Here is a 26091-nt window from a genome sequence, read left to right as displayed (position 1 = left end):
AAGGCAATAGACATACTAGCCCCAGAGAAATCTACCCAACCTAAAAGACGATTATTGACCTCACCTTGGTATACAGCAGAGCTGAAGCTTGCCAAAATTAAATGTAGGCGGCAGGAACGTCTCTGGAGATCAGATTATAGTCCTGCACTAAAGAAGGAATACAACCATACTCTGGAACTGTATAAACCCTTAATCAAACAAGCCAAAACCACATACTTCACTAATAAAATACAAGAGGCTAATAATTCCTCTAAGGAACTTTTTAAAATAGTGACCTCTTTATCTAAGAGTCCCAACGATATAATTTTCTGTCCAGATCAAAATTTCGTTGATAACCTTGCCCATTTTTTTCAACGTAAGATTCAAGACGTCTACAATGAACTCCAGGAGCTACAGTCTGATCCTGGGAAGACCACAGGAAACCCCTCGCAGGATCCTATACCGCTTAATGGCCTGTCCCAATTCTCTCCTCTCAGTGAGAATCAGGTCAGCGACGTTCTACTCCAAATAAAATCAGGCTCTCCCCTAGATCCCTGCCCTCCTCGCATATACCACCTGGCCCCAACTGTAATAAGTACATCTCTGACTCCTTTGTTAAATAAGATCATCAGCTCGGGAGTTTTCCCTTCAAAGTGGAAAAAGGCATGCATTAGGCCCATTCTTAAGAAGCCTTCACTTGACCCGCAGGACACTAAACATTATCGCCCTATTTCCTGTCTCCCATTGCCATCCAAAGTCTTAGAAAAAGTGATCAATCAGGAGCTAATGAAATTCATTGACACTAACCACTCCTTGGACACCACACAACATGGTTTCAGACCGCGCCACTCCACTGAATCTGCCTTAATAATGGCCACAGAGGAAATTCGTAGAGTCATGGACAGTGGGGGTAGGGCTATTCTTGTCCTCCTTGACCTGACGGCGGCTTTCGACACCGTTAATCATAGAGTTCTACTTGATAGATTGAATTTTTTAGGCATAAAAGACTCTGCTCTGGCGCGTCTTCACTCCTTTCTTGAGTCCAGATCTCAGCAAATCCATTGGGATGAACTCCAGTCAGAAGAGCTCTCTCTCCCTTGTGGCGTTCCTCAGGGATCAGCGCTATCTCCTACACTGTTCAATCTGTATGTAACTCCATTAGCAAATCTAATAAAGGATCACGGGTTAAATCTGGTATCTTATGCAGATGATACCCAATTGGTGGTGTCTCTGACACAAAGTGTCGAAGTCACGGCAGATAAATTTAGAACCTGCCTCTCCAGCGTGATGAGATGGATGAGCATGAACTTCCTCAAACTTAATACGGAGAAGACGGAGGTGCTGGAATTCGGCCAAAAAACGTCTATCTGGAACCACCTTTGGTGGCCACCAGAAGCGGGTGCCTGTCCAGTACGAGCACCCAAGGTAAAGAACCTAGGCTTCCTGGTTGACAAAGACCTTTCATTGACGCTCCAAGTCAATCAGGCTACCTCGGCCTGCTTCCTGATGATCAAGATTCTCCGGAAGATTCTGCCTTTTATCCCTTTTTCCTTAAGGAAAACAGTAGTGGAGGCTCTAGTCCTCTCCCGCATAGACAACTGCAATGCATTATACGCTGGGATAGGGGAGCGACAGCTCTGTAAGCTTCAGTCCTTGCAAAACGCGGCTGTTAGAGTACTGCTCGATCTCCTGAAGCATCATCCTACTTCATCATACATGAGGAGACTCCACTGGCTCCCTGTGCGCAATAGGATACAATTTAAGTCCCTATGCCTAGTACACAAAGATGTACACGGAGGAGGTGCATATGACATGAAGTCTCTATTCCCTCCCTATGCCCCGACTCGTACACTCAGATCATCCAGTATGGGCCTAGTTTGCCCATCAAAATTTAAGAGGGCCCGGTGGGGAGGTAAGGCTTTCTCCTTCCAGGCAGCAAGATTATGGAACACCCTACCAACAGAACTTCGATTAGGAACAAGTATCATCCTGTTCAGAAAGGCCTTGAAGACCTGGCTTTTCACTAAATCTTAGACCTGCTCCGTTTACCCCTTCTATCACAGCGCCAAGACGCCTCGGCATAAGTGCGCTTAATAAATATCTCAGTCAGTTCTGTTCTAACAAGTTTATAGGATAGGAATTCTCTATTCCTGACCAAAGACCTTGAGTGGTAAGGTGGTTCATATGAGCGCCCCATCTTGTCAGTGAGGCAACTGTGATGATGGTTTGAGATGGTGTTTCTTTCTCAAAAGGAATCCCGTCAGAAGTTTTGTTGGCTTGGTCCACCAGGAGAGAGAGTGACGTGCATTCTCAATTAGGAAAATGTGATCTTCCCAGTCTACTGTTCTTTGTGACTGCTGATTCTGTGGGCAAATTTGGAGAGGTCTCATACAGAAACGTGCATTTGGAACTATGGAGAAGCAGGATACCATTGATCTCAGAAAAGATGCTTTCTGACGAAAAGTTGGCTTGGTCTTCTGCAGAGGTTGTGCACACTTTTTTTGGATTGATAACACTCACTCCATCGAAGGAAACAATTAATCTTTGAGTGTCTAATGTTGCCCCTAGAAAGGTGAGGCACTGGACTGGTGTAGAGATTGATTTTTCTGAAGTGACTTGTAGCCCCAGTTGTGCTAGAAGAGTTGTTGTGGTAGTGTAGTCTTTCTGTGCTTTCTCCAGAGAGTCTGCCCTTATTAGCCAGTCTTCCAGGTAAGGATACATAAAAATACCTTCCTTTCTTAGATGTGCTGCCAGCACTGTCATGCATTTAGAAAATGTTAAAGGGGCTGATTTTAGACCAAGAGGGAGTACAGTATGCTAATAGTGGTCTGATGCTACTACAAATCTTAGAAACTGTCTTTAACGGGGATGATTGGAATGTGAAAGTATGCGACTTGGAGGTCCACCACACAAAACCAATTGTTCTTTCCTAAGTGTGGGAATATTAGATGAAGTGATAGCATTCTTTTTTGATAAATTTGTTGAGGGGTCTGAGATCCATGACAGGCTGAAACTGTTTTGAATGTTTTTTCTTTTGAACAAGAAAGTATCTTGAATAGACCCCCTTGATGATCTGATGCAGTGGGTTTTTTTCTATTGCTCTTTTTCTGCAGAAGAATGGACATTTTCTGCATGAGGTTGTGTAAATGGGCCACTGTGTCTTGTTGTGAAGGGGCTGAAGGTGAGGTGTTTATGAAGCGGAGTGCATATCCTCTTTGAATGATTTTTAAAACTCATCTGTCTGATTTTTTCTGTTTCCACTCTTTTGGGGTGTGTGTTTCTCACTGTTTGGTGTGAGAGGGTTTTTTGCCTTTGGTCTGTGAAGGTTTGTGTGGAGAAGATCTCCTTCTCTGATACCGGTTGTGGAAAGGTCTTTGCGCTTGCTGTTGTTGTTGCGTGTTCTGGAAAGGCCACCTAGGTGTTTAAACCCTATGGTAATAATATCGCCGATCTCTGGGTTTGTACTGCTGTTAAAAAGCCTGGTTTTGTTCTTCAAGGCAGACTGCTTCGAGTGTTTTTGCCTCATTCTTTCTTCACAGCAGTTCCTCCTCCACATGCTGTCCAAAAAGAGAAGAATCAGAAAAAGGCAAGTTGGTAATTTTTAACAGTGCGTCTGGCTTTAGAGAGGAGTCTGAGCCAAGAGGTTTGCCTCAGAGAAACGCCATGCAGCACTGATGGATTGGATGGAGATTAAGGAAACTTCCATTTATCATCTCGAGGTAGTCTTGCTCTCTGTGACTTGGCAAATAAACCATGAATGCTTTCTGGCCATCCCAAATCTCCCAATGGTATTTGTCAAATAATGTAGCTGAATTGGCATTATGTAAATGTGTAGAAGCCGTACCACACGTTTTCTTGCCAATGGCATCCATTCTTATACTCTCTCGTTCCGGAGGTGCTGTGGATTCCAGAGCCGAAGCATGCCTTCGCCGTACTGCTGTTGCAATTATAGGATCTGACTTTGGATTGATTTTAAGGAAATCTGGGTCTTGTTGTGGAGGCCTGTATTTCCTTATCAACCTAGGCATTGCTGGTTTTGCTGTGGCTGGTATTAAAAAAAATCCCTTTGCAATGTCCATGAGGCCTGAGAGAAGAGGCTTTTGGGTAGCTCTTGGTTGTAGTTTTCAGGATCACTGACACTGTTGGTTGAGGGGTGTCAACTGTGATATTGAGCTTAGATGCTCCTCTCACAAGGGTGTCTTAGAACGTAATGATGTTGTCCACTGGTGAAACCCTGGTTGGAGACTAGACATATCTAGACCTAGATCTTGAGGAAGGGGTCTTGGATCTTCCATCTGACTGTGATCATGGTTATGGCGATCTAATCAGAGATGGAGCCTTCTCTTTCCGAATCGGAGACATATATGTTGCTCTAGAAAACTGTTGTATTGGAGATAAACTTAAAGGTTGTAAATGAATCTTCACCTGGTCATTGGTTGAAATTATAGGTCGGATAGATGAAGACCTGTATCGGGCTCAGGATATGGAGCCTCTGAAAGCTGCGACGACCCTGACCAGTGAAAGGAAGATGAAATCCAGCTGAATCCAGTCACTCAGCAGGATTCCTTCTCTACCCTAAGGGTTCTTTTAGACATTTTGCTGCAAATGTCAGAGCCCGTAGTGAGATGTTGAGGTGACAAAGACATGTGGGCATCAGAACTCGCCTTTTTCTGCCACAGGAAAGACATTTAGTGAAGAGAGCAGGCATTTTGACTGAAAGTTGCTTCAGAAATCCTGAAAAAATAGATGTACTTGACAGAAGAAGTGGTAAAATGTCAAGTAGTGAGCTTTTAAAAGTGCTGAAAAAGGTTTTTGGAAAATATTTCCCCTGAGGTTTTCAGAGATCCTACTTGAAGAAGGTGGAAAAAAGAACGGACTCTCACAGGCAAACTGCCACTGCAGTGCATTGCGGGATGGGGGAGCTCTGGGGTCCGTAAAGGTACAAGTTCCCTTTTAAGCTTCTCAGTGATAACCTATCAGGCTGTATTTTCCTTCTTATGCTGCCTGTGGTTACGGGCAGCCTTTTTTTCTCTGAGATAGTGTTGCAGGTTTAAAGGCTTTATTGGAATATATTTTCCCAGTTATTTCTCCTCCAGTATTCACCAGGACAATATATCTCTGTCAGTCTACACTGTGACTATGAGGAAAATGACTTCCAGTGATGAACACTATTCAATGTCTTTTTCCTGGATTTGTTAAATATATGTGGAAGTGTTCCGGGGTCCTTGCAAGCAGCACCAATTATTCAAGGTTTATAACCATCAATGAAGGAACTATGATGCAGAACCCAATTTTTTACAGGGAGATTTTGGAAGCAGTTCATGTGCATATACGTTTCCCACTTATGGTTGGGGATCCCACTTACTCCGGCCATGATTTCAAGTTCTATTTAAGTCCTTTATAATTTTATATAAGTTGAAAGCCAACATTTTGGCATTGTTCAACTACAGGGCATAGTAGGACATAAGCAGCTGCACATAAGCTATGCATTTCGGCTCTTCAACAACACAGAACTATAGTCATACAATGAATAAAACCTCATAATGCAGACCCGTCAATTAGAAACAGTGATTGTACTCACTGACTAGATGATTCTGCTCTGGTCTTATCTCCATCTCCTTCTTCGTCCGTGGCAGAATCAATTCCACTCTCACCTTAAATGAAGAAAGTAAGACTATCATCACATCTGTTGTTAATTAAGTCAATTCATATGTTTAAATGATACAATTTTTGTAATTAAACATAGCTCTTTTGCCAAGATGATGTAGAATTTAATATAGGAGTAAAAAGTGTATACATTTGGAAAACAACGGTTGTTGCAAAGAAGAGCAGAAGAACAAGTTATTTACCTTCATTGATGCTCATTTTGGTCAAAAGGGTGGGATGGGTATATGGAAACATGCATCCTGCAAGTCCAAGGATGCCATCTAGTCTCTTGGGTTCAGCAATGATAAGACCTGAGCCAGGATGAGCATTTCGGACTGGACACTCCTCAGAAAGGAGTTCAGCAGGCCGAGGTCCAAAATAAGCCTAAGATATCTGCACTTCTTTGGAAAGAGGAAGTAATACAAGTAAACACCTCTTCTCTTCTCTGAGTCTGGCATCCATTCAATGGCACCCCTGGATAAAAATAGGTTAACTCCCTGCATCGGAACTGCAGAGTGCTCCTCCAAAAGTCACTCCAGTGTGAGAGGAAGGTAGGGTGGAGAGGAAATAAAAGGCAGGGCATAGCCCCTGTGAACAATTTGCATGCCCCACAAGTCCGACATAATGAATTTCCAGCCAGGGAGGAAATGCTGTATTCTGTCTCGTACTGGCTAGGCATAAGCCTGAGGAACAAGTTACTTACCTTCGGTAACGCTTTTTCTGGTGGATACAGTATCTGCCTGTGGATTCCTCACCTTGTGAATATCCATTGCGCCAGCAACATTCGGAAACTTTTGTAGCAGTCCACGCCGATGAGGTCGAAGACTACGTCACAGAGACACGGCTCCGCTGACGTCACCGGCTCCATAAGAAGACCTCGTCGGTGTGATGACGTCAGTTTCGCCCTTTTTTCCGTGCCTTCGAGGCACACGGACGGACTGACAGCAATATATACACAGTATACACAGTACATAATATACAAGCAACACACATAGTGTGGCAAAAATAAACAGAAAGGCAAAAGAGATAACACACTGCCTTTGATAGTAACAAATACATTTTGAAACACCATCATATAATTAAGGTATACAAGGGTGAACAACGGGGAGGCGGGTGGGTCAGTGAGGAATCCAGAGGCAGATACTGTATCCACCATAAAAAGCGTTACCGAGGGTAAGTAACTTGTTCTTCTGATGGATACATCTGCCAGTGGATTCCTCACCTTGTGAATAGATTCCCACAGCAGTCCCACTCCCGGAGGAGGGTGTCCACCCTTCTATACCAGAAAGTCCTGAAGGACGGAACGAGCAAAGTGTCTGTCCCTCCTCGCCTCAGTGTCTAAGCAATAATGTTTTGCGAAAGTGTGGAGGGAGGCCCAAGTTGCCGCCCTACAAATGTCCTCCACAGGAACACCCCAAGACAAAGCAGAAGTGGAAGACTTAGCTCTAGTGGAATGGGCCCTTAAACCCTCTGGAGGTTCCTTACCAGCCAAAGAGTAGCATATCTTGATGCACAAGACAATCCATCTGGAAAGGGTGCGCTTGTGCACCGCTCTGCCTTTCCTGCAGCCAACAAAGCCCACGAAGAGCTGGTCATCAACTCTGAAGTCGTTTGTCCTGTCCAGGTAGAAGCTCACCGCCCTCTTAGGATCCAAGCGGTGAAGTCTCTGCTCCTCCTTGGAAGGGTGAGGGGAGGATAGAAGGTAGGAAGGGTAATGGTCTGCCCCAGATGGAAGGGAGTTACCACCTTAGGTAGAAATGCAGCCCTGGTCCTGAGTACCATTCTTTCAGCATGAATGGTCAAAAACAGGGGTTTTGAACTCAGAGCTTGAGGCTCACTTACCCTCCTTGCCGAGGTGATTGCAATGAGAAAAACCATCTTAAAACACAACAATCTCAAGGGACACTTGTGTAAGGGCTCGAAGGGAGAACCCATAAGATAAGTCAAGACAAGGTTTAAGTCCCATTGAGGCCCAATAAAGGGAGTAGGAGGAAACCTATTTGTGAGGCCCTTGAGAAATCGTAGAACAATAGGTGATTTGAATAATGACGGCTGATCCGGCAAACAGAGGAAAGCCGACAAAGCCGATAAGTATCCCTTTACAGTGGCCACAGCATAGCCTTGCTGAGCAAGAGAAAGGGCAAACTGCAGAATGTCAGATAAACAAGCCTTCAAAGGATCAATTGACTTCTCTCCACACCAGAGTACAAATTTAGACCACCTATAAGAATAGATAGATTTGGTGGAATGACGTCTGGCAGACAAAATTACAACTACCACATCAGGTGGGAGAGAAAAAGAATTCAGGTTGCCCCGTTCAATCTCCAGGCATGAAGGTGTAAGCTCTGGAAGTTGGAGTGTAGGACCTGCCCCTCCGACTGCGAGAGGAGGTCTGCCCGCAGAGGGAGACGGAGCGGAGGGCACGAGCAGAGGTGGAGAAGATCTGTGTACCACACCCTTCTTGGCCAATCCGGGGCGATCAATATAACTTGGGCCCGGTCTTGGCGAATCTTCCTCAGAACCCGTGGAATCAAGTGTATGGGAGGAAACGCGTAAAGGAGTCGTGAGCCCCAACTCAACTGAAACGCGTCCCCCAACGCCCCCTGCATCCGAAACTGGAGACTGCAGAATGACGGGCAGTGCACGTTCTCGCGGGTGGCGAATAGATCTATCCGAGGAGTCCCCCACGTCTGAAAAACGTGACGAACCACCTCCGGATGGAGCCTCCACTCGTGGTCGGCGGAGAACTGCCGACTGAGACTGTCCGCACGTACGTTCAGCACCCCGGCCAGATGATTTGCCATCAGACAAATCTGATGGTCCTGAGCCCAGGACCATAGACGCAGAGCCTCTCTGCAGAGACAAAGAGACCCCACTCCTCCCTGCTTGTTGACATACCACATCGCTGTAGTGTTGTCCGTTAGGACTTGAACAGACTGACCGGGAAGGGAAGACCTTGAGTGCCAAACGAATCGCCCGCATTTCCAGAAGGTTGATGTGAAGCAACCTTTCCTCTGGAGACCAAAGACCTTTGATCTCCAGATCCCCCAGATGCGCACCCCACCCTAAAGTGGATGCATCCGTTATCACTGTGGCCACCGATGGAGGTAGATGGAAGGGCTTTCCTTGGGACAGATTGCCCTCCACGCTCCACCAAGACAGATCTGCCGCAGCTTCTCTGAAGATCCTCACAGACTCCCTGAGATCTCCTTTGTGCTGATACCACTGCCTGCGGAGGCACCACTGGAGCGCCCTCATGTGCCAGCGTGCATGGTTGACCAACAGAATGCAGGAAGCAAACAGACCGAGCAGGCGAAGGACCTTCAGGACTGGAACGACCGCTCCATTGTAAAATAAAGGAATAATTTCCTGTATGTCGAGAATCCTTTGAGGAGGAGGGAATGCTCGAAACACAGTAGTGTCCAGTACAGCACCTATGAACAGGTTGCGCTGAGAGGGCACCAGGTGAGATTTGGGCACGTTTATCTAGAAACCCAATTTGAACAACAGCTGAGTTGTATCCTGCAGATGATGTAGCACCTTCTCTGGCGACTCCGCTTTGATCAGCTAGTTGTCCAGATAGGGGAAAAAGGAAATCACCGACCTTCTGAGATGGGCTGCCACCACTGCCATCACCTTCGTGAAGACTCGGGGTTCAGTAGTAAGACCAAACAGAAGGACCGCAAACTGATAATGTTGCGATCCTACCGTAAACCGGAGATACTTCCTGTGCGACTTCAGGATGGGGATGTGGAAATACGCATCCTGCAAGTCGATCGACACCATCCAGTCCTCCTAATTCAGCGCTTGAAGAACCTGCGCAAGGGTGAGCATCTTGAACTTCTCTTGCTTCAGATAAAGATTCAAGATCCTGAGGTCCAATATCGGACGCAATCTGCCATCCTTTTTCGGAATCAGGAAATACCGGGAGTAGCATCCCTGACCCCTCTCCTGCTCTGGAACCACCTCCATCGCACCTTTCTGTAGTAACTTAAGGACTTCCTCCTGTAGGAGAAGACGATGGTTCTCTGAGCAAGCCCCTTGACAAGGAGGGTAATTTGGAGGGAATTCCCGAAAGGGAAGGGCGTACCCATTTTCTACAAGATCTAGAACCCAAAGATCTGTAGTAACAGATTCCCAATCTAGTAGAAAATGGGTAAGCCGGCCCCCCACAGGACCAGCATGATCCAGAATGGTGGATCTAGGGCTGCTTTGCGGTGGTGGGAGGGGCTGAGGAAGAGGAGGAGGAGGAGAGCTGACGGCCACGTGTGCGACCCCTGATTCTGCCTCTGTATCCCTTATACAGAGAGCCTTGCTGCTGTTGCTGCTGTTGGGTCTGCCTGTAGGAACGAAAGGTTGCCCTTCCGAAACCCCTGTATCTTTTAAACGATCCCCTTGACTGGGATTGAAGGCCCAACGACTTAGCCGTAGCCTTGCTCTCCTTAAAACGTTCAAGAGCAGCATCTGCCTTTTTGCCAAATAAACCAGAGCCATCAAATGGCAAGTCCAACAGTGTTGACTGTACATCCGGGGAAAACTCAGAAGACTTCAGCCACGCACCCCTCCTAGTGGCAACAGAAGACCCCATGACTCTTGCCACTGAATCCGCCGTGTCCAGCCCACTTTGGATCACCTGGCGTGCCGCTGCCTGGGCATCCGTCAAGACCTTATTAAAACCAACCCTATCCTCCTCAGATAGTTTTGGTGCCAGTTTCTTAGCAGAGTCCATGAGCGCATGAATATAGCGTCCCAAAAGGCAAGTGGCATTTGTTGATTTTAGTGCCATGCTGGCCGATGAAAAGACCTTTTTGGCCGACTGGTCCAGCTTTTTAGCCTCTCTGTCCCCCGGAACCTGAGGAAAAGCGCCCTTAGATTTTCCTGAACAAGCAGCCTGAACCACGAGGCTGTCAGGCGATGGATGTGGTGTTAAGAACTCAGGGTCCCCTGGAGCTGCCCTATACCTCCTAGCAACTGTCTTAGAGACTGCGGGAGCAGAAAAAGGCTTGCGCCACACCTCCAACACAGGGTCTATAATCGCCTCATTAAAAGGCAATAACGGCTCTGAAACTGTAGTAGGAGAATGCAGTACTTCTGTCAGAATATTTGATTTGAATTCAGAAGTAGGCAACTGAAGATCCAACAGTTCTGCTGCCTTCCTAATGACTGCATGATATGGAGCCACATCCTTCTAGGGTTCATCGGAAGGTGGTGTAATTTCCCACTCAGGAGACAAATCCAATCCACTAGCCTCTTTAAGCGCCTCAAAAACTTCATAAGACTCCACCAGCTCTCCTTCTTCTGCTTCTTCCAAAAGGTACCTTCGCTCATCAAGCACCCTTTGAGCTTCCCTCCTGGACCAGATTCGTACAAACGGCGTCGGCGGCGCCGTGTTCGAATCCGACGGCGCCGGTGTCGAACGTGGATCCACAGGAGCAGCCGGCGTCGAACGAGGTCGAGCCGGCGCCAGTGAAGAAGGGAGCGGCGTCGATGTCCTCGGCGCCGGTAGATGCCAAGACGGCGTCGCCGGAAAAAATGGCATGAAAGGGGCCTGTGGATATACTTGAGGCACCCCCATATTGAAGGCCATTGGACCCATCGGACCCGAAGGTGCACCAGTGGTGTACATGGCTCTCGAAAATACCCCATACATAGCATTTAAATAATGCGAGGGGTCCTGACCTGGTCCAGGGAACGCAGGGTACTGATCAGGCATCACCGGACTCGGGCCAACCGGCGCCGACGGTGGAATTAGAGGCGTCACAGGCTCACCTGGTGCTTGAAGCTCCTCCACCGGAGACGGAGCCGGAGACAAACCCGGGGCCGGAGATGGAACCGGCGTCGGAGATGGAACCGGAGCCGGAGATGTAGCCGGAGCCGGTGAAGCCACTGGAGAAGAAGGACCAGCAGGCGAATCCGGAACGGGTGAAGGAGACACAGAGTCCTTACGGCATCGAGCAGGTGACTTCGACTTCGGAGCCGAACTCTTGTCAGAGTGACGTAGAGAAGAATGCCTTCTCTTCTTTGTGTGCTTCTTGGATCTTGAAGCATGCCCCGAAGTCGACTTCGACACCGACCTCGATTGTGACCTCGACCTCGTTCTCGACTTCCTTCTTCCTCTCTTCTCCTTTTTCATCCTTGCGATGAAGAGTTTTGCCTCCCTTTCCTTTAGAGCCTTGGAGCTCATCTTGCGACAGCAAGAGCATCCATCCATATCATGATCAGATGATAAACACCATACACAGTCGTCATGTGGATCCGTGATCGACATATGTTTTCCACATTCACGACAGGGTTTGAAGCCCGATTTCGAGATTCACGAAATCCGTTGGCGTCGACGGCGCGGAAAAAAGGGAACTGACGTCATCACGCCTACGAGGTCTTCTTATGGAGCCGGTGACGTCAGCGGAGTCGCGAATGGAGCTGTGTCTCTGTGACGTCGTCTTCGACCTCATTGGCGTGGACTGCTAAAAAAGTTTCCGAATGTTGCTGGCGCAGGGGATATTCACAAGGTGAGGGATCCACTGCCAGATGTATCCATCAGAAAGAGCAAACTAAAGCTGCTTGGCAGCCACTGCAGCAGGGAAGGAAGAACTGGAGGACATGCTGCAGCCACTGTATTAGGGAAGGAAGAACTGGAGGACAAGCTGTCCTTGCCAGATTGAGTAGTTTCTGCCAGAGCATCCACAACCTCAAAAGGAGTGAGTAGGTTGTTGCAGTACAGGTTGGGAGGGCTAATATTGTCCATAAACCAACAAAAAGAAATTAGGGTTTGACCTTACTTTTTGAAGGTTGAACAATCAGGCCCTCCAGTGCAAAATGCTTACTTAGGAAGTCCGGGTCACCGGGGGCTGGTTAATGTCACCTAACATAGGTAACAAACACAGACGGACTGGCAGATATAAGCATGGCTAGCCAATGTAACCGGAAGGGCATTGGTAAAAGCTTTATTAAATAGCTATTATGGATCTATTGAAGCGGGCCCTGTTTACAAAATCTCAGTCAATATGTTTCTTTTCATCTCTAGTGTATAGTGTTTCAGCTTCCCCCAAATGTATCATTGCAAACAAAGTGCATTCTTATGCTGGTGGCACAGGTCTATTACAGGAGATGCATCCGAATCAGAATCAAAAATAGCATGCATCCTCTGCCGATACCAGCATAAGGGCATTGGAATAGGGCTGTAATCTGGCTGTCAAACTGCCAGTTGCGCTTTTGCAATTTCATAGCCTGACATAGGCCTTGATTTGGCTGACACTGGTTTGGGGTCTGAGATCTATGTCAAACCAGATCATCAACTTCACTGATGAAGTCAGTGTTGGCACTAGTATGGAAGGAACCAGCATGGAAAATGGTGCCAGCATAGAAGTCAACTCCAAAGTCAGTAAGGGCCCAGTTGTGGGCCCAGCGGAGGCATACAGTGTTGGGGGCAGACCCGCAGGTGGAAGTCTGTCTTGAGACCTTTGTGACTTTTTGAAGCCTGAAGGCACGCCAGATTGACCCAGGTTTGCACCAAAGATCAGCAACATGGTTTCTTTGAAGGACACTATTTGTTGTAGGGTCGATGACAGAGCTCGGCATTTGTGACACACAGGACCAACTGAGGTACCAGGTTGGATTCAGGAGACATTGGAGGAGTGTGATCGTTCCCTGACACCCTTGAGCCTTTTCACTAGACATCAAGTGACGGGATGGGGGTCAAGTCCTGGTTGGCTTTCTAGTGCTTGTATCGATACTTCGACTTGGACATACCGGAATACTTCGTACAGGAAGTGGATTTTTCATGGAAGTGGCCGCAAGACAGAGACCAGCCCACATTGAAAGTGGGAACTATGCTTCAATTACTATTTCTTCTGGTGTTCAGTGCCAGAGTTTTGCACCTCGGTCCAAAACTACCTCGAGGTGTATCAGGGCACCCTTGTCGCATGACCTGCAATCATACCTAGAGGTTTACGTAGTAAGGTCTCCCTCAGTCGCCTCTGTCTCCGCGTCTGCCGCTGTGAGGGAGAGTTGAGAACTAAAACTAGCGCAGAATGGTCGGAGAGAACGCTTGGTTCGATCTCTATAGAATGTGACAGCCGAAAGAAATCTTGGGAGCCCATGAAATAGTCTAATCTTGCGTAGGTCTTGTGTGCGTGAGAAAAGAACGTGAAGTCTCTGGGGTTCGGGGGGTGGGCCCTCCACTAATCCACAAGGCCTACTTCTTTTAACCAAGCAATGCCCTCACTCGAAAAGGACCCTGACCCTCCCTGTGTGCAGAGCGGTCCATATGTTTATCCATAACTAGATTAAGATCGCCCCCTATCAAGATCAGGCGATCATGATAAAGAAGTCATTCTGCCAGAGCTTCCCAAATGAAGCGCTCCTGCCCCTCGTTTGGTGCGTATGTAGTGCGTATATAGTGCCCAGTGTAAGAGTTTGCGTGTCCAGCTGTATCTGGTGTATCACAAGGCGGCCCTTGAGACCAACCAATTTGGGGCGATGGTGCCGCTGAATGTATGGGGAAACAAAATAGCCACTCCCCCGTCTTGCGCCCAGTCGAGGAGAATAACTGTTGAGGGAATCTCCTAGATTTAAGGAGGAGAATATCCCCCAACAGGAGATGAGTCTCCTGCAGAAGACAGATATTGGCGCCTGAGTCTTCTAAATAGGAGAGGAGGTCTTCCCACTTGACTGGATTGTTAAGACCCTTTACATTTAGGGAGAGAATCTTCAGTGAACTATTTGATGCCATATCGAATACATGGAAACTAGCTGTGTGAGGGAGCCTTCAATGTCAAACCACCCTTCCTGTAGAACATTTGTATTAGTATCATGGGACCCCATCAGCGAAGCCGGAAACTCCATTGCATGTATCGTGTGTTGGTACTTGGTGGGTAAACAAACAAAATGAAAAGAATACCCGCAAACATAATTAAACAGTCTGATGAATAAAGTCTCTGGGGTGTGGGGGCCATGGAGGGGATTCTCCCCCACCCACGAGGAAAGGTCCTGATGGGGTTTGTCATAGCCAGTGGCCCATCTGAGAGCCACTCTGCCCGCAAGCCAGGCAGCCGCTCATGAGCCTCCCCCCTCTCCGAGGCCAAGGAGGCACCCCACACTGTCTCTCCCACCGAAGCTCCCCCCGGTGAGGGTCTCCATCACTGCTTTTCTTTCTTGCACAATGTCCTCAGGGCTTGGCTTTAAAGGTTTTTGCCCCTCTGCCTTTGTTGTTCTTTCCCATTGCCCCCTCCCCCCAAGCCCCTGCCTCATCAGCGCTCCCGGCCTAGGACTCTGGCGGATCAATCCGAAGTAAGTCACATGCAGCATTCAGAGATAGGACCTGGTGAGACTTCCCCCTCCCATTAAAAACTCAAGCGGAAAGGCATAGGAAATGTCATGGTTCCGAGATAGGAGGTAACAGGGCGAAATTCTCGCAGTTTCTGGAGCGTGATGGCGGGGAGGTCCTGTTGTGACTGCTTTTAAACAAAGCAATTAAAGAAAAGTATTTCCTTAACGAATAAAGAAAAGTCTTTCCTTAAAGAATAAAGAAAAGTCTTTCCTTAAAGAAAAACGGGATGCGTTTTCACACACAAAAAATGAAAAGTTTATGCAACATTTTTTAAGAATAGGGAGCTGTCCCCCCCCCATCTTCCTATTATTCCCTCTCTTTCTGTCTTGCTCATCACTTACTGAAAACCGTAACTTGAAGAAATGGTTCACAACCTCTCTTTCCTTCTTTTGTTTAGTTGCTTCCCTGTGAAATGGATCTAAAAAAGAACAAGCATTGGCATAGCCAATAGGTCTCGCCTTTGGGACCTTATAAGTGTTTAGCCATGCAACAGTTGCATAACTAAATACTTATAAGGTCCCAAAAGCGAGACCTATTGGCTATGCCAAGCGGCCGCGAAAGTGATCGCGATCACACATCAAGCGGCCGCGAAAGTGAAAGTAATTGCGGTAAAGCGGGGCGCACGCGCGAGCGTACATGCACTGTAGCTCTAGGCTGGCCTGGTAGCACTTTTTGGAGCCCTCTCAATAAGTCTCGCCAGACCAGCGCATGCGCTGGGTCAGGCGAGACCTAAAAACACTCTCGCGGGAAATGCCCTTTTTCTGACATTTTTCTATTCCTAAGTGCAGCAGGATGAAAAGAAATAGAAGGTTTTAAATATGAAAAATAAATGCTTAACTAAATAAAGCAAGACACAGTGGTTGCAAAGTGGCCAGCTTGGTTTTATTCACATCCAAATACATCAGCCTCACTTTACAGAGTTTGCCAGTGAAGCGCTACTTTTGTTTTCTAGTCTTTCTTTGAACAGCATTGTTGTCCCCAGGTGGGAAAGTGTACCATTCCTGGAGGGACTGCAATACCTGGTTGATGGGTGGATTGGAAAACAAAATGTGTACCATGGCTCTGTGTTTATGGATGTGGTCTTTTTAAACCATACTGCTTACATTTTGTAAGGATATAGGCAATGGACATTGAAACGGCTCCCTTCAGGGCCTTGCAGTCATGTCCTTAACTTTTCAGGTAAAACCACTCGCTGATTTCTGAATAGTGGCTGAGAGATCGTTAAGATAACCATGTTGTTTCTGCTTACATTTCACATGCTTTACTTAATCTTGCATTCCCTATGAGTGTTTGCTTTTACTTTTTTTTTTAGCCAGCATATTACTCTTATCAAGTGCATAATTTGAATTGAGCCACATCCAAGTGTTTATAGCGGGCACAATTAGGTTGTAGCTGAAGGCAGTGCGATTTTCTCTCAGTGTGGCAGTATGGTGTTCAGTGGGGGTCAGGATGTGGCACTATGGCCAGAGCTGTCGAATTTGGAACTGGGGAACTGGGTTCAGTCTTCATGACCAGTCCACCAGACCACTCTACTGAGGGCACATATTCCCATGCTAGACCTTAGAAGGCCCCACTAGACCTTAGAAGGCTTGATGTCTTAGCACAGGCAGGTGTACCCTAGTGGTGTCAATTGTGAGTTAACCTTGAAGGCCTGTCCACCACAATCCATACTGAAGTTCATCTCCAGTCTTGCGGGCAGGCCTACAAAGCAGCACACCCTAGAGCAACAGTGATCCAGTCACTGTGACTCTGTCACTGAGGTCACATGAACCTTGAGCAGGTTAGGGCGGTGCAAACGGTGTGACCGCACTGGGTACCTATTTAGGGTGAGTGCGTAGTGTTTGCAAGTATATTATGGTTTAAATCAAATTTGCTGCCTCCTTCCTGGCCTCCAGCAGTATTCAGAAACAATAAAAATGTCATGATAACTTCGGTGATTAATGTTCTTCCTAGAGAGAGATCCGAGTTTTGTCTAGTGGAAGGGTTGACTCCTGGAAAGGTAGCACAGAGGGTTAATGTGCCTGCTGCAAAGAACATGTACCATGCAGATCACAAAGTGCACTGCTTTAATGGGGGGGGACCATGATGAATGGTCATTTAATGTCAACTGTAGATGATGGATCCCTGAACAGTGTCATGTATGTGCATGTTTGCATTGTGCTGAGGGGATTACCAGGTAATTGTTCACACAGCTCTCTGATGGATGTCACATGCGGTTTATCTGAGTCCCCAGATAGATCATTTAGTCTGTGTGTTCTCTTTTGTACTGCCAGTCACCGGTGTATTCAACTGTGTAGCCTTGGACCGTGTCATGTATGTGCATGTAACTTGCATGATTGAGGTAACTATTAGCGGCGATACTACGTGTCTCTCAGTCCTCTTTCAAGAGCTTGCCGTCCTTTTTCCCAGCAACCCCCCCCCCCCCCGGGCGGCAATCTGAGGGATAGCCCCGGGCACCACAAGCTCAAGCTACGCCTCTGACTGTCTACACCTAAAAACAAATGTCAACATCAAAAAAGGTGAAGGGATCCCTTTGGGACCCCTTCTTGTATGCAAATGGCTTATCACCAATTTGAAACGTGTAATGGCAAAGAGTGCAGCAAAGTAATATTTACCTTCCAGAATCTTCAGAAGTTTCTTCTCAGACACCAGCTCCAATTGTTCTAAACAGAGCCTCTTAATTTCTTCCATAGAGCAGGTCTAAGAATAAATACACAAGACACAATTGAACAGTTAATCATTATGTTTAGTGGCGACCCATGCAAAATAATGGAAAGATCTTTCACTTCAAGCAAGGTGCAAAAAGTTCCTCTGCCGAGGATTTATAATGTATCCCACTAGCCAGAGTCAGAGTTAAATGTCATCATAGTGTGACAGAGTATGTATGATATGAATGTCCTTAGCCACTGCAGCGTCTACCAACCAGAATTAACAACCTCCTAGACTATTGAAAATATACAAAGAAATAAACTACTTATCAAAACTAACCTGATCACAGGTATGTGCAATTTGTCTCAATGGAATAGAATTTCCTTTGCAGATTTATTACCTGTGAAGGATTTCCCCAGCAAAACCCAATAATTAAAGATGAACCGATTATGAAACCCCCATCAAAATGCAAAGCACGTATTGAAAATTTGCTGAACCACGACCCTGTCAAACATTGCCTCTGCTTGAGCATCAGAATCAAAGTAATAATGCTTTGCCAAAATGTGCAAAGAGGACGAAGGGGTTGACCTACAGATTTTCATTACTCCTTAGAAAGCTGTAGCAGCTATCTTTTTGTGGAGTGAGCAATTGCTAGTTTTGTTTGTTGCCTTATAGCATGCATGTGTACTGGTCACTATTGAACTAGAAACCTCATATACAACGTTTTTTCACAGTCACAAACCCTCAGATTCGGTACATCTGAGGTTCTGCACAAGCTAAAACCCTTTTTCTAATGTACTAAATCTAATTGACGTTTCGGAAAAGGCTTTCGGAATTGTTAACTGGCTTGAGTAAACATTAGGAATCACTATACATCAAACAATCAGACATTTATATAGCGCTACAGATAACCTGTGACGGTCTCAAGGCATTGGAGAAGTTAGATGCTGTGTGCGGTGGCTTGTTTCATTCTAACATCCAGGTCTTGAATTCTTTCTGGAGATGCAGGGGGAGGTTGTTCCATGCCTTGGCCGCCAGGTGCGAGAAGGCATGTCCTCCACTGCTATTTGGAACGGGTGTGTCTGAGGCGTCCCTTTCAAGTACTGATTCCGTTATGATTTGTAATAATGTTTTGTGGCCGAAAACCGGCTGCAAAAACATTCATATAAATCCAAAATTGATGGTAAAACGATTAGCAAACAGGAAGGGTCTTCACGTGACCTCTTTCGCCGTTCTAGGACAAAAACGTTTTTTAGGAGTAGCCAGTGGTCTATATTTAAAAGCAATCACAGACATGGTGGTCTGCTAATCCCTGCAGGTCACCAATGGTGATTCATTCAACATCAATCTGTTATTGATATGTAATGAATCAACACCATCTTGGAGTCCAGAATAAGAACAGTTTTTTTGGAAGTGTGGAAGGTAAAGTGAATTCAGACTGTTGTAGATTAAAAGCAGAGAAAAGTCCGTATTCTCTGTGCCAAAGATTTATTTTTGAAAATAGTAGAGGGAGGCTCAGCTGAAAACGCCTTTAGCTCACACACTCTTCTAGCCCATGTGATCTACGCAAAATCCAAGATTAGTAGCAAGAACTTGAAGGTGCAACTACAAGAGGTTCAAACATACGACCCAATTACTACTGCTAAGAATTATTACTAGTAAGAATAGCAATAATAATGACTACTTTTTCTTAAAAGGTGCCTGCTTCACAAGCTGTGCCAATTTGTCAGTGCTCAAAATAACAGGTGTTACTATTAGGCCACTCAATTTACTTAATGTATTTTTGGAGAAGTATGAAATGCTAAGCAGCAGACATTCTCCTTTAAGCTAACTCTAATAGCCTTGGACAACTCCAAGAAACAATGTCCAGATCTGTTATCTTGTCTGTACGCAGAAATCACTGTGTCCTGAAAACATTATAATTAACCCATCATGACCACATATACATACCAAGAAAAGGGAGATACTATTGCATGAAGACTGTCTTTCGCTACAAAAAGAGAGGCAGTCTTTCCTACGCATGCGACTCTTCCACAAGGAGGATCGATGTGCAGCTATGCAATGTCTATCACTGAATACTTGCCTTAAGAACTGAATGAATTCATAGTGTCCTTCCTGTATTGGGAAGAAAACCTAGATTGGGTCTGGACGGCTTTAAATTATTCAGCTGCACGATCAAAGTTACATCTGCACTAAGCTCACTCTCAAACTGGCAGTACCTGCGGCTAACAATTTTGTGAAAACACTGGGGACAGACGTCAGTTAGTCCAAAAGACAGTTGCCTGAATGGAAAATGCTTCCCCGCACTGATAAAGTCAAGAGGGTTATCTTGCAATCAGTTGATTAAAATAATAAATGGCCATTCTGCAAATCTAAGGACGCCATCCTTAACCAGTCCTTGAGAAGAACCAAACTCCACTTTAAAATGATAACTTGAAAATCATTTAAAAACAATTCAGATGAAACCTCGAAAGCTATATTGGCTCCGGTCTGGTTTTATAAAACAGAAATAAACTATTGTGCTTGTATCTGTTCGAGTGCCTTTTCTTGTACCATTTGTTCTACTAATTTGATTCATAAATTCAGAGGCTATTCTAGTGACACTTTTTTTTTTATATTGTTATTTTGCATCTTGCAAAGATAAATACTGTATACAGCAATAGGAAAAAGAGAACATCTTTAAACAGTAGAAAACACACTGAGAGATTACTTCTTTGAGTACAGTAGGCATTGATACAGATATGAATATTTGCAGCATTATTGTCAGTAAGCTTTCTTTACCAGCAGTATTGACTTGTGGCATTGATACAGATATGAACATTTGCGGCATTGTCAGTAAGCTTTGTTTACCCAGTAGTATTGAATTGTGGTGAATATCTAGGGGAGGTTGATGAGTTACTCAGTTTCTTCTTAATTCTGGCACCCTTGGTCCTGCACGGGTCTCTATCCCCTCACCCTCTATTTCCAGTCCATAATATCTCAGCCATGGGCCCCAGATCCTAGTAAATTTCTTCGGGCAGCCTCTTGCCTGGGAGTTAACCCTTTCTGCTCCCATATAGAGGTCCATTCCCACCCTCCATTCTGTCATGGTGGGGGGAACCGGGGCTCCCCAGTGTCTAGCAATGTCTCTTTTGGCCAAAATCAGCCCCAGGATACAAAGCAGGAGTTTGTATCGAGGTAGATCCACCTCAGAGTGGATGCCTAGAAGAACGTATTTGGGATCTAAAGGTATCTGTGCCACCAGTATCATACCCAGTTCTTCTATTATTTGGTGCCAGTATACTTGTATGCGATTGCATTCACATAGTGTGTGCATGGACGTCCCCTGCTCTACCTTACAGCGGAGACATTCTGGTGTTGCAGCCTTCCCAATTTTATGTGGGCGCGCCCTATCAAAGTATGTCCTGTGTAGGATCTGGAATTGTATCAACCTCATTCGTAGTTTTATGGCCACTTCCCTTGGGTGCATTACTGCAGCCTCCCAGTCTATTTCTTCCAACTCACCCATGGTGACCTCCCATTTCGTTCGAGCTATTTTGGGTTATCTGGTATGTTTTTTAGAAGTGTTTTATATGTCCATGAGACTGATTTGTCCGTGATTTCGCCCTGCAATAATCTGCCCTCTAATGGTGCGAATACTGGGAGTTCTGATGCGTCCTGCTTCTCAGCTCTCCAGGCATGTTGTAGTTTTTTTAGTTGTTGTATCTTTATGTTTCCTTCATCTTATATTCTCACTGGAGTGAGCTCAAAGGGATCAGGGTGCCCTTCTCTATTATGTCTCCCAGTCTGGATATCCCAATCATATTCCAAGTTAGCAGACCTTTTAATTTGCCTATTTCGGGTAGGTGTGGCCCCTCTCATGATGGAGTCTCTCTTGTGTGTTTCTTATCCCATTTCATTTGGCGTCCCACTGTTTTCCATGCTTCTATTGCCCTTTGGGTTGCTGGGAGTAGCTGCTGCGTTCCTTTGCCCCCATATAGGTAGTGAAGGTTTGTGCAAGGGTAGAATTGAAGCCTCTCAAGGGCATATGTTGGATTTTCTCCCAGCATTTATGGTGCGCAGCACGGTAATATGATCTGTCTGGGAGCCCTATCCCCCCATTGTACTGACTATGTTGAAGTGTCTGTAAGCTTACTTGTGTGTGTCCCACAATCCAAAGGAGTATGCGCGTCTCTGCATCTATTGTTTTAAAGATCTCTTTGGGAATTTTGTGATGTGTGTTTTGAAGGACATATAGCAGCTTTGGAAGTCTGATCATCCTAAACATGGCCGCCCTACCGAGTAATGTCAGAGGAAGATTTCTAAATCGTTGCACGTCTTCATGGAATTCCTTCAGCACCCTTTTAATGTTTTTGTTAAGACTCACTGATATGTTGTTAGTTATATATAGGCCTAGCTATTTGGACCCTTTTTTGTTTACCTGTAGTTGGCTGAGGAGACCTTGCATGTCTAAGCTTCCCCCCACCGGATTTAGGCTAGATTTGCCCCAATTTATACAATAGCTGGCGTGCCACCCATAGTCCTCGAATGCCTGCAGTACAATGCGAAGTGACCCTTTTGGGTTTGTGATATATGAAAGGATGTTGTCTGCGTAGAGTGAAATACGCTCACTCGGAAATCAGTCGATGTTACTCTATTTATCCGCATGCATGCTCTCGGGTTTGTGTACAGTAGATCTATACAGGCTATGAAGGTTGGGCCAATTCAGAATTTCAGTAATACTGGACGCATGAATGGCCAGTGAACAGCGTCAAACACCTTTTCTGTGTCTAGAGATATAAATATGTGCAGTTCGGGTCTGTTTTGCACTGTGTCCAGCTGGTTGGCCAGCCTGCGTAGGTTAAATCTCGTGGCTCTTTTGGGCATGAATCAGGTCTGATAACAGTGGATTAGGGATGTAACTACCGGTAGCAATCTTGTTGCTAGGATCGTGGCCAGTATCTTTGTCTCAACGTTCAGTAGTGATATGGGCCGGTAAGATCCACACTCTAGTGCTGGTTTCCCTGGTGTTTGGATTGCCACTATTCTGGCGCTATGTAGGTCTAGTGGGAGAGTGCCGTCTGTCTAGGCTGCCAAGTACATTTTTAGGAGATGTGGGCCCAACAGGGCGGCATTAGTTTTAAAAAGTTCTGCTGGCAATCAGTTGGGGCCCGCAACTTTCCCAGGCTTCTGTTTGGCAATGGCTGCGACGACGACTTCCAGAGATATTTCATTTTCGAGGGTTGCTTTGCCTTCTGCGGATAAAGTAGGGGTGGTTAGTGCGCTAAGGTAATCCCTAAATTGGGCGTCTGTTGCTAGTGGTCTAGCTTTGTAAAAGTCTGCATAATATTGTGCGAAGACCTCTGCTATGTCTTGGGCTGTCGTATATGTGACCCCTGTCTCCCTGTATGGCTGCGATCCACCTCGCTTCTCTTTCTTTCCTACCTAGCCATGCGAGTAGTCGTCCTGCTCTATCTAGTGACTCTTTTAATTTATATATTCCAACACGAAGTCGCTTTACCTACGACACAATGGAATCAATTACACAATGTACACAGCCGCGGTATGCAGTGCCTCGGTAGATGGATCTCGTAAGTTCGCCAAAAAGCTAGACGCCTACAAAAAGTTCTCCAGTCAGCTCTTATCCCATTTTAGATGTTAACAGTTAGCATAAAAGTGTCTTGCGATAACTAGCTGAGTTTTAAGATGCCACAGGCTGCCGAGTTCACCTTCCAGCTTCTCCGGATTAATTAACACAGAACATCTCTACATACGAAATAGATTCCAGAATACATTGCATGAGAGAAACTCTTTTAAAACTAAAGTGGATTTCAATCCATTTCTTTTTATTTGAGATAACCAAATAAACCCAAAAATATAATGTTATTGAGGATTTTTGGAGGGTCAAACTTAAACAGAGCTTTTTGCTGAAGATAAAGGTTTTGGGGGAAAAAGGTAGGCAAAGGTTTACTTTGGTTTATATGGAAATCTGAGATAATCTTTGGGGTTTGGGGGAAAGGTTGTGTTGCTTCGTTAAATAACTGTTAGCTAATGCACCACCACTGCATAAGGCTCATTAAAGCAGAAGGAGTGTTTGTGCAGAACTAACAGCAAGCGAGAAAATAGCTGTGTCACTTGTGCATAAGAAATTAGTGGCATCCAGGGCAGGCCCTCTTCTCTATTTAGACCACAGAATGTTGAACTAACATGGCAGAGCAGAGTTCTAGGGGCATATGTATCAAATACTGTTATTGCGATTCTCAAATAGTGATTTTTAGAGAATCGCTATTTGAGAATCGCAAAACGGGATGTAATAAAAAATTCGCAAATATTTTGCGATTCTTGGCATTCCTTAATTTCGACTCGCAAATTGCGAATCCCAATTAAGGAATACCTTCCCATTCATTCCTATGGGCCTGGGGCCCCATAGGAATGCATGGGAAGACATTCGCAATTTGCGAGTACCCATTAGGTACTCGCAAATTACGAATGCAATTTAAAGGGTGCAAGGGTGTCATAAGGACACCCTGTTGCACCCCTGAAATGAGCATGTGTGCACATGTGGCACGCATACATGTCCTAAGGGCATGTATGCGTGCCACATGGCACTGAAAAATGCCAAAAAGTGCATTTTTCAAAGAAATGCATATTAATTTGTGATTTCTTAAGGAGAAATCGCACAACTTGGGTGCTTTCTACATTGCATTTAAGGAATCGCAATCTGCAATTCCTTAAATGCATTCGCAAAATAGGGAATCGCAAATTTTGCGATTTCCCTATTTTGCAAGGGCCTTTTGGGATGATACATCCCAAAAGGCTTTTTCCCGTTCGCAAACGGGCCAATTCTGAGAATCGGCCCATTTGCGAACTGGAAATGAGCTTCATACATATGGCCCTTAGTGGCCATACAAAAAAATCTTTCCAAGCAATCATGAACTAATGGAACGCCTAAGAAAGAAGCTTTATGAAAGTGAATTGCAGACCAGTCTGCCAAAAACATAATGTAGAGCAACAGGATTTCTTCTGTCATGTCATGAGGAAGAACGCCCGTAGATACCAGATGCAAAATTTCCTCCACTTGAATGTATGTAATGGCAGATGGAAGGGCTTTTGGTTTCTTTTTATGTTCATATAGTCTGGAGGCAGATTTAAAAGCCCCTAGTAGAAGAACTGAGTAGACAGACCATATTTTACCAACGGTAAGTTGTGCTGCAGGACTAGCCTAGGAAGCAGGTCCGATTTTTTAAGGCAATCAGCTCTGTATGTGCTCTGATAGGTGAACAGACCTTTGGAGAAGCAGTGGCATAATCACTCAGGGACAATGGCATTTATTTTCCTTTCTCGGTGGTGCGAGTGGAGAACTGCTGGTAAACTAGTGAATGTGTGTAGCAGATAATATCTAAAATTCTCCTGCCATTGTGCTGCCCTGCCACATCCTCAAATTATGTCTGAACTGTCCTCATACCCACACAGCTTGGAAGTAGTTGATCGCCACAGATGACTCACATTCTTCTTCTCCGTTTGCCTGCTGTTCTTCGCGTTCGATGCATCTCTGCTCTTGTGTTGATCTTGCTGACTGACTACTTTATATAGTCTGTTGCTGGTGATATGATTTTGACAATACTAGTTCCCTCAGGACTTGTAGGAACAAACATTTCCATAATGATTTTGTCTTCAGCAGAGCCTTCATGATATTCAAAAAAGGTTATCCGTTGAATTACATGCCTATTATGTGGCCCTAAAAGAAGTGCTTTGAAGCAATCCAGATCACATCAGTATCGATTCATGAGCCACTAACCTAAAGCTACTTACCTTCGGTGACGCGTTATCTGGTATCTAGCCGCAGATTCCTTACCTTAGAATAATCCCCAGGCGGTAGACTGGACCGGGAAACTTATCGAGCAGTACGTGTGCACGCAGGTAAGTGATGTCCCTCGGCTCCGAGTCGGCGCCATCCAAGTATGAAGTGACTTGCGCAGTGCCTATATGGACGCTCACCCAGCGTGCGGACTTCAGTTTCTTTTTGCGACCTTTCTACACCCGAAGCGTGGAGCTACGAAGTATGGTGATGTACTGGGCCGCAAGCTCTAAAGACCTCAAAGGGGTACCCTACACAGAGAAATCCATTTGCAGAGCTTGTAGGATGGGAGGGTCAATAAGAAATTGGCAACTAGAGTCTCTACCAGATAATGTGTTACTGAAGGTAAGTAACTTTTTCATCTGATATAGATTTCTAGCTGCAGATTCCTTACATCAAAATAGATACTCAAGCAATACCACCTGGAGGAGGGTCTGCGAATAGATTTAGACCAGGAAGTCCTGGCGAACCGAACGGGCAATATGCCTGTGACAACGGACCGGCCTGTTCAGACAGTAGTGCATGGTGACCATGTGTAGAGGCGCCCATGTTGCTGCTTGACAGATGTCTAGGACAGAGACTCTGCGAGCTAACGCAGTAGTTGCAGCCTTGGCTCTGGTGGAATGAGCTTACAAGCCCTCAAGTGCTTGCT

General features: G+C 45.7%; 1 protein-coding gene across 2 annotated transcripts in view; it reads right to left on the bottom strand.

The window, feature by feature from the left end:
- The window catches only part of CAAP1 (caspase activity and apoptosis inhibitor 1), a 305374-nt gene that overhangs the window by 148554 nt on the left and 130729 nt on the right, over positions 1-26091 (bottom strand). For both annotated transcript variants that reach the window (XM_085641336.1, XM_085641335.1), the window contains exons 4-5: positions 17569-17653; positions 5561-5633 (exon numbers count right to left, since the gene is read on the bottom strand). In XM_085641336.1, the coding sequence (XP_085497462.1) occupies positions 5561-5633; positions 17569-17653 (158 nt within the window). The remainder of the gene's footprint in view (positions 1-5560; positions 5634-17568; positions 17654-26091) is intronic.

Source organism: Triturus cristatus, chromosome 2_2 (assembly GCF_964204655.1).
Source record: "Triturus cristatus chromosome 2_2, aTriCri1.1, whole genome shotgun sequence".
Classification (NCBI taxonomy): Eukaryota; Metazoa; Chordata; class Amphibia; order Caudata; family Salamandridae; genus Triturus; species Triturus cristatus.
Note: the sequence above shows the minus strand (reverse complement) of the source record. Positions and strands in the feature narration are given on the sequence as shown.